Source organism: Pararge aegeria, chromosome 15 (assembly GCF_905163445.1).
Source record: "Pararge aegeria chromosome 15, ilParAegt1.1, whole genome shotgun sequence".
Lineage (NCBI taxonomy): Eukaryota > Metazoa > Arthropoda > Insecta > Lepidoptera > Nymphalidae > Pararge > Pararge aegeria.
The window spans coordinates 3,789,972-3,809,868 of NC_053194.1; the positions used below are offsets into that span (position 1 = coordinate 3,789,972).

Here is a 19,897-nt window from a genome sequence, read left to right on the forward strand (position 1 = left end):
AAATTGACGTTGATTAATTTTTTTTTCTCTTCCTTTTTGTATTTTAACTCTCTAAGTACCTTAGAAAGTTTGTAAAAAAATCGACGGGAAACGTTGTGAAAAGAACAACAATTTTCCAAGAGATTTATAGAATGTTCACTAACTCTAAATTTATTGTTAAGATTATTAATACAAGTTACAATCATCAAACATTTACCAGAAAATAATTAACAATCCTTACTAAATGTATGTAAGCATGTATATACTTTATCGTACAACACAGGAACTTATAATTACGACATGAAAATTCTAAACTTGAATTTTGGTTTGCACAAAAAGGCGGTCTTATCAAACAGACAAGTATAATATAAATATACATGCTAAAAAGTAAATAAACTAAACCTATACATTACGGTATTAATATACATTAGTATATTAATACCGTAATGTATAGGTTTAGGGTAATTAATGGAAGTCATTACATTTATACGTCTTTTAGTGTTTGTATATATTAATATACAAACACTAAAAGACGTATAAATGTAATGACTTCCATTAATTACCGGATCATATATGATGTTATTATTTCAATTATAAATGTTTTTTTTTATCTTCTTTCAGTTCCCACCCTAATCTGTGACCCCATTTGACCTGTAAATAAAGCCGATGGATGTCACCACGTAATTTGCCATTAAAGTTTTGTACAGTTTTTTTATTAACCAAAAGTAGTAATCCCAGGAATTGAAGGAAGTACGATTTTAATCCACGAATGTTCCTGTTAACCAACCAGTACCAGTAGCCTATATTACTCTCCCTCGTTTCAAGTAACTCTATGCCAAAAATCAAGTTGATTGGCTGCTGAGCTAGGCGTGAAGGACGGACAAACAAACAAACACTTTCGCATTAACAATAAAGTAAGGTTAATGATAGTGCGGTTTATACACATTCAAGTTACATACACTATCTTATAATCGCATTTACGACTACTACGAAAACATTAATACGTCATATAATATTGCAAATGGCTTCCTTTATGGGATCATTCACACCTTCCGTAGACCTCCAGACCCTCCGAGTAGATTGTACCTATGTGCTCATTTGCCCCCTTATGAATGGTATATTTTAGCCACTCCCATTTTATATCTATGTAACAATGTAGGACTCAGTTTATTATAAAAATGAATATATATATATATATATATATATATATGTTATATATATATATATATGTTATATATATATATATATATATTACTAGCGCTATTGCCCGCGACTTCGTCTGCGTTTGATTTTGATTTTTGTTGTGGCATTCAATTTAGTTATAGTACTAAAAAAAATTAAAGTATCGCTAAGCCTTAAATGAGGGGTTTGCTGTTGTCTGCTGAGGAGTCCTCTATCTCCAACTACATTCATCAGATCTACACAAAGCTTGGGCAAAATTAAACACATATTATATCCTCTACACAAATAATTATTTAAATCGTTTATAATTTGTCGGAGTTATGGTGTAAAATCGTCAAACACTTTCATCCCCTCTTCCAAAGGAATCGATCTTGTCGGGATAAAAAGTATCCTATACTACTTCTGACACTTCCAAATATATGTGTACAATGTTTTATGAGGATCGGTTAAGTAGTAGTAGTTTTTGCGTGAAAGCGTAACAAACAAACTTACATTCACATTTATAATACTAGTAGGGATAGGGATAAGTGGTAGACCTTTATGTGACAGAGCTTGTCTGGGAATTTAATATAAATAATAAATATAAATAAATATACTACTACAAAACACACATCGGATCACTTTTAGTGATGAGGCCGCCTTTGCACCCTAGTACTAAGTATTATTACCGTTTTTCTTGTGTTTTTCCTATTGTGTTGGGTTGCAATAAAGTTTTTTATTCTATTCTATTCTATCGTAAGCCCCAAAGTAAGCGTAGCTTGTGTTATGGGTGCTAAGATGACTGATGAATATATTTAAATACACATAATATACACTTATAAAATGCAAAACAACACCCAGACACTGAAAAACATTGTTGTTCATCACGCAAACATTTTCCAGTTTTGGAAATCGAACCCACGGCCTTGGACTCAGAAAGCAGGGTTGCTGCCCACTGCGCCAATCGGCTGTCCAAATTTACTAGCACTGTGCTTATTTTTTGCCTCTAAGCAGCATTGTTGCAATGCAGTGCTCCATTTTGAGGTGTAATTACAGGAACATGCGGTTTAACACCTTCGCTTCAGGTTGGACACATACATACATATTTAAATACATATACATATCAGAGATATATATTTATATATCTCTGATAATATACATATATATATATATATATACGTATATTATCAAATGTGTGTGAGCAATAAAGCTATTAATACAAAGACCTGAATTCATTCGTATCGCGTTCCGGCATGACGACGCGTTGAAACTGATGGTTGAAATATCTCTGCCATTGGGAAAAGTTTACTTTTACAAGTTATACGCGAACAAAGTCGCGGGAATCCGCTAGTTCAAGTAAAATAATGTAATGGACTGCAGATTACTGTGTGAGATAAACAATATTCTATTAAAAGATGGTTCGAGTCGAGATGTAATTATACAAGACAGGTAATGAAAACTGTGAGATAAGATTATTGCAATAAAGTTATTCACACGCCTGCGTAAACGTAGTTGCTTATGAATCGATAAACGGGCTAGATGTTTTTGCAATATCTAGACGTAATTAGTGAAATATGTTTTTTTTTTCTTGAATATGAAAGTTTTTATTACTTATATATTTTAATATATTTGTTTTATAAATATAACCTAAAATAAACTATGTAAAACTAAATAAAATCTAAAACGCCTTCGGAATCACCGCAGCGACGTACAGTTCCGAAGATGCTGGCAGCATTGCCCATTTGGATGGCCAAACAAATTCTTTGGCCAAGGTAACTGCCCGCTCTAGGATCACAGGTACCGATCTTTTATTAAATTGTATTCGAAAGCTAACATCGCTATTCGATATGTGAAAGAAAATATTTTTAACGACAAAAAAGTGACTAGTGCTCGTTTTCACTAAACCTAGGAATCACCTTAATCGGATGCCTAGTGATTCAGGTGATTTCTAGAGAGAAAAAATACGTTTTACGAACTCTTATGTGATGAGTTCATAACGACGTTAGGCGCCGTCTAAAGTTACGACACTGCGGCGGTCGTAAAGTTTAGAGGACTCGAAAACTGACACTTGTCAGATGAAAAAAAATATTAAAATCCTTTTATTTTTAATAACCATGCGAAAAATACACAAACACCAAATACCGCAAATTTTCTGGTCAAAAATGAATTAGAATCAAACTATTAGTAGACACATAAATCTGAAATAATATAGTATTATAAAAATTGCATTACTCTAGATGGGTTTTCTATCTAGCATGACTGGGTAAACAAGCAATGTCTGTTTTTCAAATTCAAAAATTCAAATTCAAAATTTCTTTATTCATGTAGGCCTATCACAGGCACTTATGAAGCGTTCATACATAATTGTTTACATAATTGTAACGGGATGGTGATAACTTCGTTCGCCAACTTAAATCTAAAGCTACGAGGGTTCCAAACGCGCCCTGGTCTAAGAAGAGCCCACAACAAACTTAGCCGGGTAAATTTATTTTTTTGTTATCACCATCTTCCAGTAAATTTAAATTAAGCTATGAAGCTAGAGCAATTCACACCCAAGCTTTTTTATCGTTTAAATAATCCTTAATGTTATAATAGGATTTTTCTGTAAGCTTACGTTTTATATAAACTTTGAACTTATTGTGATTCAGATAGTAACATATAAAATAAATGCTAATTTTCTATTTCAACTTGCACCATAATCAAAGTTAAACAAAAAAGGAATGTCTAAGACGGATGAAGATGAAAGTAAAAGTACCTTATATTGCTGGGCTATAAATCCTAAGCAAGATTTACGGCAAGCTACACTTCTATAGCCCGTTTACGACATACTAGAAAATCGGTACAATGGCAAGGAACCCATCAAACTAATCTTTAACTATATTCTTTATAGAAATTACTGACTATGTAGAGGAAGTTAGGAAGACATAATATAAACGACAGGCAAATGAAATCCCACCATAACAGATAATCTATAATAAAGAAAAATTGACTTTGTTAATTATACATCAAAAAGCAAGAAATAAATATTTTCTACATTTAGATACACATTTAGTAATCCTCATGTATTCCAGCAAACAAAACAAACAAAAATATACAGATAATAATATAAAATAACATACGTAGATGTAAGGATGTGGTTGTATGAACGTTTGTTACTATTTCCCGCAAATTTTGTTAAGTGTAATTGTAATTACACATAAGAATAATATAGCTTATAAGTTCATCACAGTACCACAGTGTGTGAAGTGACGTTGGAAATAATTCTACCATCTGGGAGCTATCTTGGCGTGCGCTTAATAAATATTTGGCGTTAATATAAAATAGTGTTTGGATTGCTGCTCTTGAACAGTTCCACCTATATGTGAAAACTATAATAGCTATATAGATATATATACCTATACGTGAAAACTATAACAGACAAAGTAGTAAATACTTTACTCGCTTCTGGTATTTCAAGTAGATATCCGCTACGAAAATATTTTTAACGTCATAAAAGTGGATAATGCTCGTTTTCACTAAACCTAGGAATCGCCTTAATCGGAACTGAAGATCTTAATCGGATATAAATAAACACAATAACATCTGGGAAAAAATCCTTGATAGGGTTGTGAATACGATTTTATACGAGTAAAATGTTGCCGAGATCTTACTGTTGTTTACAATAAACTTTTTACACTGTATCCTTACCGTCATTTGAGACCCCAGTAAAGCAAAGTCGATAAAAAAGGGAATCTATTTCGAGACCCACGTTACCTAGTGTGCTGTAAAGACTGAAGTAGATAGATTAATGTATAAAAATGGATACATTCAATGACCCATTGCGAAGTTAATGGGGCAGAACGGAGGGCAGCTTACTCCGGAATTAAACTTCATGTATTTATGGGACATGCCGTGGTGGTTTTAAGTTAGGGTAAACGAGTCCCACATAACCTCTGTCCTGCCCAAAAGGACAGAGGTAGCTATAAAGCTTTTCCACCAAGACCAAAAAAAAAGGGGTGTTAAATTCTTTGTGATCTGGAGTTACATAGAGTGCGCTGTCTCACTAGGACACCATGCTACCAAGAAAGTATATATGCTTGGTTGCTACACCAATTTGGTAGTGGGGGCTGGTATCACCGATTGGTGGCACAACCACAAACATTTATAGAGCTATTTGGCTTCTCTTTCAATAGACCGTCAGTTGAGCTACGAGGGAACAAACTCCCGCACACTGTTCGTGCTTTACTATATCATTCGCACATGTGTGATGTACACTGTTGATTTGACGAGATTGTTCTCTTTGTGCATTGTCGTTAATCGGAAAATAGTTTTGTATTATGTTCTTAGGTTCATAATAACAGTGGTCCAATGTCAGATGAAAAATTTAACCAATCTTCAGGTACCTTTACCCGCAGATGGGTACCCAACTAACTTTAATGCATGTTTATTATTTAGATTTTCTTTATTTTGTTTATATCTTTATTTTGTTACATCTTTATTTTTTTTTGTAATTCGATGTTTAATATGTTACGGGATTATTAGATTATATTTATTTTATTTAAGTTGAAGTTAATTTGTAAATGGTAACAGGTTCCGAATTCGATTCGAATCGATTTAAAAATAGATCTATTTGGGAAAGAATCGCCATCATTGCATCCCGCTAGATGGCTCACGCGGTAGCTGGACTGGTGGCCCCGCCATGGTGTCCCAGCGAGATATTAGCCTAACGTAATTGTTTTATGGCAGTTACAAATTCAATTATACTATTTAATTAGCAACAATTAACAATTAGTGAAGTTTAATATACTATTTTATTCAAATAATTGCAGATAACTTGTGGTACCATACTATTTCCAGACATTAATTACCAGAGCTGGATTCAAAAAAATATGACTAAGTATTTGCAGTTTTTTTTAATTAATAAGTGGAAAGTGTTCTATCATCATTACCATCAAGTCAAACCAATGAGAAGGGCTCAAATGCAATGCATAATAATATTTTAAATTTGAAAGTGTCGGTCCGTTTGTTATTTATGTTCTGCTCAACCTTCGAAATGATCTTAACGAAATCCGGCAAACAAGTCTTGCATTATGAAGATGGACATTTTTTTTTTTAATAGTATTAATTGAGAAACCATCGCCAACCAGAGTAATATCTTACAGAGCGTACTAGTCTATAAACAGAGTAATATCTCACAGAGCAAGCAAAGAGTACGTTCTGCAACATGTCGCCCTGTGTCCATTAATTTGAGGCGTTAGTATTAAGCCTCATATACCTGCAATTACACTGGCAAACACACCCTTCAGACCTACTCATACAAATACTAGAAGGACAACAACTTTCTATATAATAGCATTTGCTACCTACCTACTGGACACCTCAGTGAAATTTTGCATATAAATAGTTTGCATATGGAAGACGGCCACTGGATCATCGCACCGGGAAAATGAAAAGTTTCTGAAATAGATATATAAAAAAAAAAAAAAAACATGGACGAAGCCGCGTGCTGGTAAAAAAAAATTTGACGATTTTTAAAATACAAGCATTGAAAGAATGTAAACTTGGGTTACATAAAGCTTCATAAAAGCAGCCCGAGTCCAACTCTGCAAATAACCAGCCAGTTAATAATTAGTTAGGATCTAACTAAGCTCCATAAATCGCATTAAACCGTTACCGCAGAAGTTTATAACACTAATGGACGTAAACGATTTTATAATTTTAGTGCATGGACGATAATTACTCAGAAGATATTCCTTCTTCCAAGAAATACTTAATGCAGATTGTATGAAAATGTGATTTTTTTTTCAAACATTTTACCTTTATAGAAATTTGCTAGATAGGTTTTAACAGTCTGCAAAAAAGGTGTCCAATCGACTGGTGACGTTTTATGACGTGTCTGTGTGTGTGTTTGTGTGTGTGTGTGTGTGTGTGTGTCTGTGTGTATGTGCCTCTCTGTGGCATCGTATTTACTGAAAGGATAAACCAATTTTGATTTTGTGTTTTTGTTTAAAAATTGCTTATAAGAATAGTACACATAGCGTTTTACATGAATACGTTTTCTTTGTTATTTTAACCTCATGTGGAAAGACAACAAGGAAAAATTCCTTCCAGCATTGCCATAAAATGTAGGCAATATAAACAGAACCGTAACGTAATAAAATAATATACTTGAATAGCGCATCCCACTTTAGAAATGCTCTGAATTTTTAAAAGAACATTTGCGGCAGAGCGTTACAAGCATGAGCAAACGCTTTTAACAGATTCCACACACAAAGAAAATAAAAGTGGAAAAAAAAGAAAAAATACTTTCTCTAAATAAACATTTGAGAGTAAAAATGCAAATGTTTGCAGTCTCTGACCTGGAAGCACGGTTACAAAAAAGTGGTCAAAAGCGAGTCGGATGTCTCGTGACGAAGGTTCCGTATCAAACGATTCACATTTAAAGTCGTGGCAATAAGAGCTAGGAAGATTTGAAGACTGCCAAATAAATGGATAAACTTGTTTTAGAGCGACTACTTGAATTTTAAAAATAAATGTAAATCAGTTCAGAGTTCTGTTTTAAAAATGGCCTAATAAGACACGGGTCCCATCATTGACATTTAAAAGTTTAATCATCATTTATAACTGAACCCAAGAATTTTCATAAGTTTTAGTCTGTAAGACTTTTCCATATCTTGTTAATTACAAAGTATAGAAAATTCTAACCTAAATTCATGTGCTTTCTGATCTAAAAAAGCTTGGACTTTTAAATTTTCTCATCAAGAATAAAGAAAAAATTTCTTTGTGGTGTCACATTAATGTAAAATTAAAAGATTTGTACATGAGTACTTAGTTATTAACCGGGCACAAATGGCGTCAGACCATTTGTGCGGCTCCTTCCTTATCGGTTGGCTTGAGGCTCTGATAAATGGTAATCACCATCAACAACATCATATCAAACCATTACCGGCCCAGTACAGGGCACGGATTTCCTCCCACAATGAGAAGGGTTTAGGCTGTCCACCACGCTAGCCCATTGCGGATTGGTGGACTTCACATACCGAAAATTGTGAGGAAACGTCCAAATGCACCGGTATGATGAGGTTTATCTTCACCGTTGAAGCAAGGGATATTTTAATTGATTAAAAAACGCACATTACTTAAAATAGTTAGAGGCGCGCGCTGGAATTCGAGCTTTGATTTGAAACCGCGTTCATGAATGGTAAAAATGTAAATGTACTGAACCCTAAAAATGAACGTTAATCACTGCGGATGCTGCGAATGATAAATGCACCGTTTGCAGTGCTCTTTAATTTGAAACGCGAATTGCAATGCAATCATCCAGACTGCGGTGTACTAACAAAGGCCTGCAATTTACGCCCCAAATAGAAACGTTACACGAACGATTATGTGGTTAAAGTTGGACCGACGATCGGTGTACAACTGATCTGTGGGTCGTTAGGTACTTTTAAAGTTGTATTACGGATATTTTCGCAAGTTTAATATCTTAAGCCAGCAATGTAATAAACTACCCACACTGTATAGAGAATAAGCTTAGTACTTAAGTCTATAACTGTCTGCAGTCTCGATTACATTTCTTCAGAAATGAGATTCAAAAATCACAGGGGTAACATAATAACATATAGGCACACTCAGAAAAAAGGGGCTCTGGCCGCCCGCCCCTTTTCCTTCCCTATGGGATCATCCAGGCACACGTGGTCGAAGACCCAGTCCCGGATGAGCCTTTTGGGCACGAGGGAGGCAACGGTGTGTTCCTAGGTGATCCCGGAGCTTTCTAATACGTGCTGCTATACAAGGGTGGGTAAGAATTACATAAATCAAGCTTTATCTTCAGGAAGCTGGGTATCTCTGCTAGCATGGGCATGAGGCAATTATATATCCGGGGAAAGGATAAAAAAAAATCTTCTCCTACAGCTTTATCAACTCTTAGAGCACTGGTACACCAGTTGAAATTATATCCAAATATATGTGTAATTAAACGGGGGTAAACTTATCCTATTCCAAGCTCCCGTGCTTTAGCAGGTGGAAAAGTTAATTACATCCCCTGACAGGGGATATAATCGGGAATATCGCCGGCAAGAATTAGTGTTGCGTATATTTAATAGAAGCAGGCATTACTTTTCGGAATTCCATGATATACATTGAAAATTAAGCTGCTATACTGCTAATTTGCTATACTCCGAGAAAAGCACGAAAAACGAAGCAGATCTTCAGCAATGCATCCTCAGGAGATGTTGATTTTACAATGAATGATTGCCAAGACGACAAATACAACATGACTTCTCTTAATCTTGATGCTCCGGTGTCGAAGCGTAGACAGTACATTCCCAAGATCTGTTAAGTGTGGGCGTATAAATATTGAAGAAATCCTAAATTACAAAGTACAGATTCACCTGCTTTTCGCGGAATATCCGCATCAAATTTAATTTAAATTTCAACTATAGTATTTAATCAATCAGTCATTTTCATGAGTCTGCTATAAAGCTTGAAGCTTATTTTTAACTTAAATTATCTCAACTTTCCGATTCGCCGCAAAACTGGTTTTAAAGATGGCTGCTTTTTGACATCTGTCAACGTCAGCTAACTCGCTAAGCCCGATCAGGGACGGGAATAAATGGAAAGCTATAAAATATCGAGTCCATTTTTAGAATAAAGCAATTTATCCGAACGATTGAGTGCTCACTAGGCCGATAATGGTTGTCAGAGATGACAGCTATGCTTCTTGCGAACTATTAAGTGAATATAAGGAAAAGTTCAATAAAAGTCACTTGTGAAATAAGAATACTTAGTTAAAATATTTAAATAACTAGCTTGTGCAAGCATTCCTCGTCCGCGTATATTATGGTTTTCTTACAGATTCCGTGGGAACCATTGGTTTTTCTGGGATAAAATGTAGTAGCTTATATTACTCTCCGTTCTTTCAACTAACTCTATGCCAAAAATCAAGTTAATTGGTCACTTAGTTAGGGCGTAAGGTAAGGACAAACATACGCACTAAGAAACAAACAATCACACTTTTATAATATTGAATGAATGAATGAATGAATGAATGAATGAATGAATGAATGAATGAATGAATGAATGAATGAATGAATGAAAGAATGAATGAATGAATGAACGAATGAATGAATGACTTTTATAATAGCAGTAATTTTTTCAATTTTAAGATGGAAAATATCGATCGAGCGGTTTCTAAAGGGTAGGTTTTTAACTAGCGACTACGAATGTATGATAAAAGTAATGTAATTATAATGGTAAGTGATTATGCTGTTTAAGATGCTATCGGGCTAAGCCGATAGGATTTAAAAAAAATACATTTTACCTAAATGGTTTCTACGCGACATCGTTCCAAAACTCTTAATTTTTTTAACGGAACGTCTTGGTCGGTAGAGTGATAACTAGCCATGGCAGAAGTCTCCTACCAGACCAGAGATAATTCAAAAATTATAAATTCCCAAATCGCACTTGTCGGGGATCGAACCCGTGACCTCTTCCTTAAAACCACAGGTCTCACCACTGCGCCATCAAAAAAGTTACTGTCAACTTGTGCCTATTGAATATTGGACAGAAGCAGGCGTTACTTTGCGGAAATCCATGATATATTATGAAAATAAAGCTTAATTTTCTATAAATAAGTCGATTGTTAAGATATTGACAGTGAATATCTTTATAATAATTCATGTTAACTTAACAATTATTTATTGCGAAGTCAGTTCGGAGTGGAATGTGCGTAGAGGGTACATTTCCGCAGATATTTTTGGTGTGGAGTATAAGGATTGAAGAAATTATAAATCACATTATTCAGATTCTCCTGCTTTTTGCTGAGTATAGCAAACCAGGTTTAATTTTCATAATAAATAAATAAATTAATATATATTTAAATAAATAAATATACTACGACATATAATAAACACATCGCCATCTGGCCCCACAGTAAGCGTAGCTTGTGGTATGGGTACTAAGATGACTGAATATCTTTATGAATAGTATACATAAATACTTAGAATATACATATAAACACCCAGACACTGAAAAACATTCATGCTCATCACACAAACATTTTCCAGTAGTGGGAATCGAACCCACGGCCTTGGGGCTCAGAAAGCAAACTGCGCCAATCGGTCGTCAAATAATAGACTTGAGGACCTTTTAATATTTCTTTGATGAACATGAATGTTTTTCAGTGTCTGGGTGTTTATCTGTATCTTATAAGTATTTTTGTATATTATTCCTCAGTCACCTTAGTAACCCTAACACAAGCTACGCTTACTTTGGGGCTAGATGGCGATGTGTTTATTGTCATGTTATATTTATGTATTTAATTTGTGCCTATTGGTTTCCACCTAGCAAAAGGTAGAAGCCAAACGGTTAAACAACGCTTTGATCGTACGTATTAAAGTAATATCCAATACAGCGGAGCACGTGAACGCTTTCCAAAGCAACGCATACATATTTCATGAGAGCTTATAATGTTACAGAGACGAGGCAGAATTTTTTTATGAAAATATAGGTACGTGTTTCCTCGTATCATGAAGGATTATGTTTTCACATCTAAAGCCTGCGAGGGAATAGGTTATATCACGTAGTAATAAGGCAATCAAAGTGAGCCGTATAACAATTTATAATTCAACGCAGAAATGTACAAACAATCCATAAGCCCAGCCCATTCATCCATTCTTCTCAGTCGGTTCGCTCTTGTCAGAGCGGTCGTGGTGGTCATTTAAGGGTTGTGGCACGCTTAACTATTCGTCGCCACTCCTCTCTGGCAGCTGCCTTTCTAGCACACTCATGTAAGGGGACAGCCACTGCAGCCTTTATTTGGTCAGCCCATCTCATGGGCGATCTTCCGCGTGATCTGGTGCCCTCGATTCTTCCTTGGACAACCAGACGTTCAATGGAGTCGTTGTCTCTTCTGGATACGTGACCAAAGAACGTAAGAATACGAGCCTGTACTATGGAGGATAGACGTTGCGTGATGCCGAGTTCTTCAAGAATGGCCTTATTGGTCCGGAATGCATTCCAAGGTATTCTTAGCATTCTTCTCCAGCACCACATCTCAAGAACGTCTATCTTCTTTTTCTCACTCTCCCGCAGGGTCCACGTCTCCGAAGCTTAGAGGAATATGGGGAACACAAGCGCTCTAACAAGCCGGATTTTCGTGGCTTTGGTTACGTTACGGTTCCTCCATATTTTCTGCAATTTATCCATAGCGGACTTACTAACTTATGCATTCATCCATTCATCGTCACAAATTTGCACGTTTACAATATTAGTAGGCAGCAGGATTCCACGGAGTATCTACATCTAACTATAGCCTAACCATAGCCAGGTAACAGAATAGAAGTCCTGCCTCCATGCATCTCAGGTTGATCGGACCATTTTAAACTTGTATTTGGACTAATACGGCAATCCTGGCTGTATGCGGGAAAAGGAATTTTCCAACTACACAGTTAAAACGGTTCCACAAGCTCCGATTCGACATTGATTTGAAACTTTATCCTGATATCTTAACGACATATGTATTTACATAATACGATTTTGGTTAAAAACCTAAGATTTTTTGTACGTAAGACATAAGACAACGCACTTTAAGAAACATCAAAGTAAGTACCGACTTTAAAAATTCTAGTCTTTTTATATTACACAATATATGAAAATAATTTATGTTAACATAAGTATTCATTTTAAAAGATTACGTTCAATAAAAGCTACAAATTTACATCGTTCTACGAGTATAAGCAGCAAAGCAAAACCTATTAAATTACTATTCAATTAATTAAATACAGACGGGACACGAATATAATAATATAATCAAATATTATATTTGTGTATTGTAATGATCAGATTATAGAAAAAATATATATATATCTTAGCACAAAAGAAAACAAACAAGGTAGTGACATCAATTTAAACAATATATCTTTATGAAATTATACTTATTATTCAATTATACTTCCGTAAAATAATGAGTATAATTCCACATACCTAGTTATTAAAAATCTTAACACAAAATATAGTGTGTCAGATGAAAAAATATTACAAAAATTATACTCAAATCTGTCAATCAATCAGAAGAATCTGTTGGACGGATGGATTTTGGATTACTTTAAATCAGTTTAAACAGCGAAATTTTAATCCCAATTTATACAGCTCTGTATCGTAACGACCTTCGGACAAGGATAATATCGAATCGGTAAGCGTGAAAAGCATCGTTACAGACGGGCTCTCGTTTCGTTATCAGCACACCGTTTACGGAGTTCGTTATAAATCAGTTAATAAATAAGCTGTAAAAAGTGCATTTGTTATTACAAGTATGGGAATGGGAGAAAGTTTATTTTAATAGCTCGAGACAAGTTTATGCTGGCGTAAGAGTCGTAATATCAGCTCTTTACGACACTAGGGTCATTTGTACAGCGCTTATCTACTTTACTATTCTGTAAGGTTAAAGACAGGTGCTTCTGTATATTGAGAACTTTATTACAACAATAATTAGGTATTCGATAATTACGTTTCTACTATCTTCCTCCTCCTCTACTATCTTTTGTTTTTTTAAACGGAGGAAAATCTAATTTTTTTAACTTCAAAGTTAAAACCATATATAATATCTTTATTCAACTACCCAAATAGATCGCACTTTTGATACGTACATTACATAAAAAATATATACATACCTAGTAGTTATGTGATGGTGATAACTACATTCGTAAAACTAAAACTATGAAGGTTAGTTACGATTGAAGTGATCCTTTACATTTCAATAGAACTTTTGTTTAAGCATTCGTTTAATACAAACTTTATATTTTTCATACTTTTAATAATATAGGTACAACAAAATAACTAAAACAAAAACTTATCTGATAGTTCAACCTAAAGCTTCTGAGGTATTATTTCGGTTCTCATTTACACGTTGTATATATATATGTCGGCAGAGGGGGGTCGGACATGATAAATAAAACAAGCGGATCACTTAGTTAATAATAACTAACCACTACTTCAATCAAGATAGTAATTATACGAGATGGTTATCAACTATAAATTGTGGCTACTAATTCTAATTTATAGTTGAGAATAATAATTAATTCGTTTTCTACAAATAAATTATCCAAAGGGTCTAGGATAAGCTACTAGCAGGGTACATCATGTGCACCGTTCTACGCCAGAGCCAAGACTGCCTCGCCACTGTAGTTTCGGTCTTTATATACGGATCATAACGACTTGAGTAGTAGGTGAGTGGGGATAATGAACAATGCGCTAGGTGGCGAGAGCGGTGCACGTGTTGTTTACAGATTTCTTGCCGGCGCCGTCATATATATATATATATATATAGAAAATAAGATTAATATAAGATGTTATATAAAGGTGTCCACTCACCGGGTGCGCGGGCGGCATGCATGTGTCGAACGCGGGCGCTCCCGGCGCATCACCGCACTTGCACTGCCTGCAACACGCCCTGCAATACCAAAACAACAATAAAAAAAAATCATCATCAACATCGTTATAAGCCCCGTACCCGCCCACTAAACGGGCATGAGTCACGATGGCCGAGTGAGGATTGCTAAGCTCCACGCTATAACATTAACATGTCCACCTGCTAAAACACGGGAACATGGAATAGGAGAAGTTTACCCCCGTCAATGCTTTGAGAGTTGATAAAGCTGTGGGAGAAGGTACATTTTTATCCTTTCCCTCGGTAGATAAATGTCTCCTACGCATACTACCGTGCTGAGGTAGTTATCGGCTAATGTCCTTCCGAGAAATGAAAAAAAATTAAGCTATGTCTAAGCAACATTTTATCACGGTTTAGCTTGGTTAACCATGTTAATTTCTAAATCCCACGGAAACAGTTCCTTAGTGCTTTTAAGGGATTAAAAGTACTCTATGTCCTTCTCCTGTATTCCTGATTTATTGGGTCAAGTTAGTCAAAATATGCGCCCAAAAAGCATACAAATAATTTTACATCAAAAGCAAGCAGACAACTCATCGCATTTTAATATAGATAAGCATGCATATGGCCGTATCGACATCGTTAAATAATTGATTGGTCATATGATTACGTGGTATAACGACTCGTTCAGTCGAAATGCATTCGATCAGAAAGCGTCGCGGAGCACGGACCTAGTCTGCCATTATCGCTATTACAGTTCAGAGGTAGGCGTTTGGAGCAGGTGAACAGAATTAAGAATATACAGAAACCGTGTACACGAAGAGAGAAGAAGAAGGCTCACAGTCACTAAGCGGGCGATGGAGAGAGCTATACTAGGAGTATCTCTACGTGATCAAATCAGAAATGAGAAGATCCGTAGAAGAACTAGAGTTACCGAAATAGCTCAGCGAGTCGCGAAGCTGAAGAGACAATGGGCAGGGCACATAGCTCGGAAAACCAATGGAATTTGGGGTTTTAAGTTGCTGGAATGGCAACCCCGCACCGGTAAACGCAGTGTACGTTGGCCCCCAACGACGTGGACAGATGACATCAGGCGAGTCGCTGGGAGCCGCTGGAAGCAAGCGGCCCAGCACCGTGTATTGTGGAACTCCCTACAAAACTACATTGTTTGTCATGATGATGATGATAACGATGTGTACACGACTAATATTGAAGCATCAATCACTCCACTTTAGTAGTGTTTCTCGAACAGGAAGTTAGTCATTTCATTCCATTTGGCAGTAATTATTTCACCTCTTATGTTCTAAACGCTTACAACAAAATGGACAGTTTGTGAGCTAGCAACCAGCCGCGGGTTGTAGTGAGACGTGCGCGAAGTGTTTTCACGGTTTTTGGACACAATGCATTGCGTGCAATAATGGCTTAATTTCTGTATGTTCATAATTCTGTGAGCAGGTGCTTGTCGTAATGGCTACCTAGATTTTTTTTTCTTTATTCTACAAATATCACCCTACTCATAAATTCTACATAGTGACTGCAATCTGCATGTTAATATTCATCATCCGCAGTCTATTGTAGTCCCACTGCTGGGCACAGACCTCTTCTCTCATAGGACATTCAAATTCAAATTCAAAATTTCTTTATCACGTAGGCCTTTCACAGGCACTTATGAAGCGTTCATACATACATGTTTACATAATTGTAAGGGGATGGTGATAACTTCGTTCGCCAACTTAAACCTAAAGCTACGAGGGTTCCAAACGCGCCCTGGTCTAAGAAGAGCCCACAACAAACTTAGCCGGGTATTTTTTTTGTTTTTGTTATCACCATCTCACAGTAAATTTATTTAGCTATGAAGCTAGAGCAATTCACACCCAAGCTTTTTTATCGTTTAAGTAATCCTTACTATTATAATTGGATTTTTCTGTAAGCTTATGTTTTACATAAACTTTGAACTTATTGAGAGACATCTCAATGATTTCATTTGGTAATTTGTTATAAAATAATATACAATTGCCCTTGAATGAATTTGCAATTTTGTGTAGCCTAGTAAACTGCACAACGAGTTTATTTTTGCTTCTAATATTTATATTGTTACAGTCCATTTTCTTTTTAAATTTTGTTATATTTTTATGGACATAAATTAAATTTTCATATATGTACTGACTATGCGGGTTGGTTGTTAAAACGACCATAACCTCAAGTTTTTGATAATAACCAGGATCGAAAACTTAACGTGCTCTTCGAGGCAAGGGTTGGACACCGCCAATTTCCTAAATCAGGGCTCGTATTGAAAATTCTTTAATAGAAAATATACAATACCTCAGAATTTCTTGAACGACCCGAGATTCGAACCAGGACCGGAGTGATGTGTAACTGAACCTGCTAACTACTTGGCACCGACTTAAAAATGTTGCAGATAATATATATTTTCTGCTTTTTAGTTATTTAAAAAAGTTTTTTTTTTTATTCAAATAAATTTGTGTTTGAATTTCTGGGCGGTATCCTAGTAGAAACCTAGCCTATTTCCAACTAGCCATGTCCAGTTAGTTAAATCGGACTTCTAAACTGAGCGACGCACAACGCCACCGTTACGCGAAAATTGAAGTCATTTGCAAACCGCAAACCGCTCTTATTATATCAAAGTGGACTCACGTATTGTCTCACTTAGGTGCTCTTAATATTTTTTATCCTAACTATAATTATAAAAGCGGTTGAAACGGTGACAGCATAGTGGTTAAGACTACGGCCTCTGTTTCGGAACAACCGAGTTCGATACCGGCATCCACCTCTATATTTTAGGAATTAAAAAAAGTGATTACCTATCTAGGTTCGAAAACATTATGAGGTAACCCTGATTCTTTAAAGTTCTTAATCTATATTAAAGCCGAAACCGCTAAAAGATTATATTTTATGTTAGGTGGTTGACAAATGTTAATTTATATAACAGTACTAACTGCATGCCGATGACGTCTTCCGCGTTTGTTTCTTAAAAATCTACAGGTCTGTTTCTTTTTACGAACTATAAGTACCATAAGTCCGTCTTTAATGTGCAAGCTGTTTTATGCAAGATCTACTTCTCGGACGCAGTGGTGAACGTGAGGTCTAAATCCTTCTATATAAAACCGGTATAAAACGAGAACGTTTTTCGAGGAGACCCGTGCCCTGTAGTGGACCGGTAATGGATTGATGATTACCGGTTGAAAGAAAAAAAAGTACTTACTGAGAAATAAACATAGAGCAAGAAAGCACCTACAATTTGGTGGCATTATCGCTACATACATTTCTTCTAGGCAACCAAAAGCGTAAAAGGAAAAAACATAGAAAAGAGGACATAATGAGGAATCTTCCTCATTATGTCCTCTTTCCTTTGTTAGCGTAAAAGGAAAAAACATAGAAAAGAGGACATAATGAGGAATCTTCCTCATTATGTCCTCTTTCCTTTGTTTTTTCCTTTTACGCCTTTGGTTGCTGATGATGATGACAAAGCGTTTAACTCCGATTAAACAAAAGTATAGGAAGTCCTATATTTACTTGGCTAAAACTACAATAGTACATGCCAGTAAATCAAACGAGACAAAGTAAGCACGCTCGCGGATGTCGGGAGCACGGATTCTTGGCCCGTGCTTGCTGATGCGTTGTTGATACATAAGTCGTAACGGTGCGCTCTAGCTATTGCACAAAATATACCAGCTATATGAGAAATGAATAGAGGACATTTCAATTTGATATCAGACTTTTATTTGGTGATTTCTTTACCCTATCTAATAACTTTCTGCGCAACATCATAACTGAACGCTAAATAACTTTACTGGATTTGTGTTTCCCTAGGTGTACGCATTCGTCGAATTTCCAATTAAGTGATCTTAACGATGACTGGTTGGAGCGGAACATGAATTAAGCATAAAATCTTCTTCTTGCTCATTCTTAGGCCCACCTCTTGAGAGACTCTGCTAAAGCATCATATAAAGGTCTCCCAGAGTCTCTGCCAATACGACAACATCATCGGCAAACCAAATTTAGGTGATGTACTCGCCGTTAAATTATATGCCCAGTCCTTTCCGATCCAGAAGCTTAAAGGCGTCTTCCAACGCAACGGTAAACACTTTCGGTGAGATTACATCACCCTGACGTACTCCTCGCTGCAATTGGATTGGCCTCGAAGTCTGGTCCCACCATTACTGGCCCACTACAGGGCACAGCTCTCCTCAGGCAGTGAGAAGGGGCTAAAGCCGTAGTCCACCACGCTGGCCCAGTGCGGATTAGTGACTTCCACACACCTTTGAGAACATTATGGAGAAATCTCAGGTATGCAGGTTTCCTCACGATGTTTTCCTTCACCGTTGAAGCAAGTGATATTTTAATTCCTTTTTTTCGAACTGACATAGTGAACTGAATTCATCAATTGTTTCTTATGTATTATTATATTATTATGTATTTGATTTCACCTATTGTTTAAATTAGTCCAAATTTGTTTCAATTCGTAGAAAATACATTTCTGACTAACGCAAAAGAAGTACCAATCAATTGTTACGTGCTAAGTGCATGTATTGCTACAGAATATATATATATATATATATATATAAACAAACTAAAATTTACCAGCAAACTTTAAACTGGAACAGCTACGGCATTCAAAATTATATATTACCGATGACCTTTAGCAAGAACTGGAGTCGATCAATCAACTTTCAAGGCGTTAACGATTTCTATCACTGGAGATTGTGTCGTCGAAACATTAGCGAACAGTGAGGTCTTAAGGGAATTTGACTGAACTTTCCAAACAGGCTAAGATATATAAACATATAGATAGATACATATATATATACTTCATATAGATAGATAATATGACCTCGTACTTTATTATTGGGTACCGCCCGCTTAGTGCAAGCCATCCATATCGAAAAACCTAGAAAATTAATTGAACTACCAATTAATACAATTATATAACTACTAGCTTCTGCCCGTGACTTCGTCTGCGTGGACTGTAAAATTGGGTGTAAAGCTTCGCTCGTTAACTATTTTTAATCTTCCCACGGGAACCATTTGAGAGATCTTTATAGAAAGTACATGTCCTTTTCATAGCATAGGTGACATGCATACCAAATTTCAGTCTGCCAGCGGCTTAGCTCGTAAACAATTTTCAATTTCCCCTCGGGAACTATAAGGTATAAGGATATAAGGTAGCCTATGTTCTTTTCGATTTCAAAGGCTACATGCATGTTCAATTTCATACAAATCATCTCAGCCAATTTTGCGTGATTGAGTAACAAAACATCCACTATTTTACATTTAAAAAATTAGTAGGATATTAAGATGTTTTGTAAATATTTATCACGCAATTATTTTATAAAAAGCATTATTACTACATAAAAAAATATTTTAGTGTTAAAA

General features: G+C 35.8%; 1 protein-coding gene across 2 annotated transcripts in view; it reads right to left on the reverse strand.

Moving 5' to 3' along the window:
• LOC120629783 (serine proteinase stubble) overlaps positions 1 to 19,897 on the reverse strand; it is a 181,982-nt gene that overhangs the window by 139,810 nt on the left and 22,275 nt on the right. For both annotated transcript variants that reach the window (XM_039898824.1, XM_039898823.1), the window contains exon 2: positions 14,491 to 14,569. In XM_039898824.1, coding sequence (XP_039754758.1) covers positions 14,491 to 14,512 — 22 coding nt within the window. In that variant the 5' untranslated portion in view covers positions 14,513 to 14,569. The remainder of the gene's footprint in view (positions 1 to 14,490; positions 14,570 to 19,897) is intronic.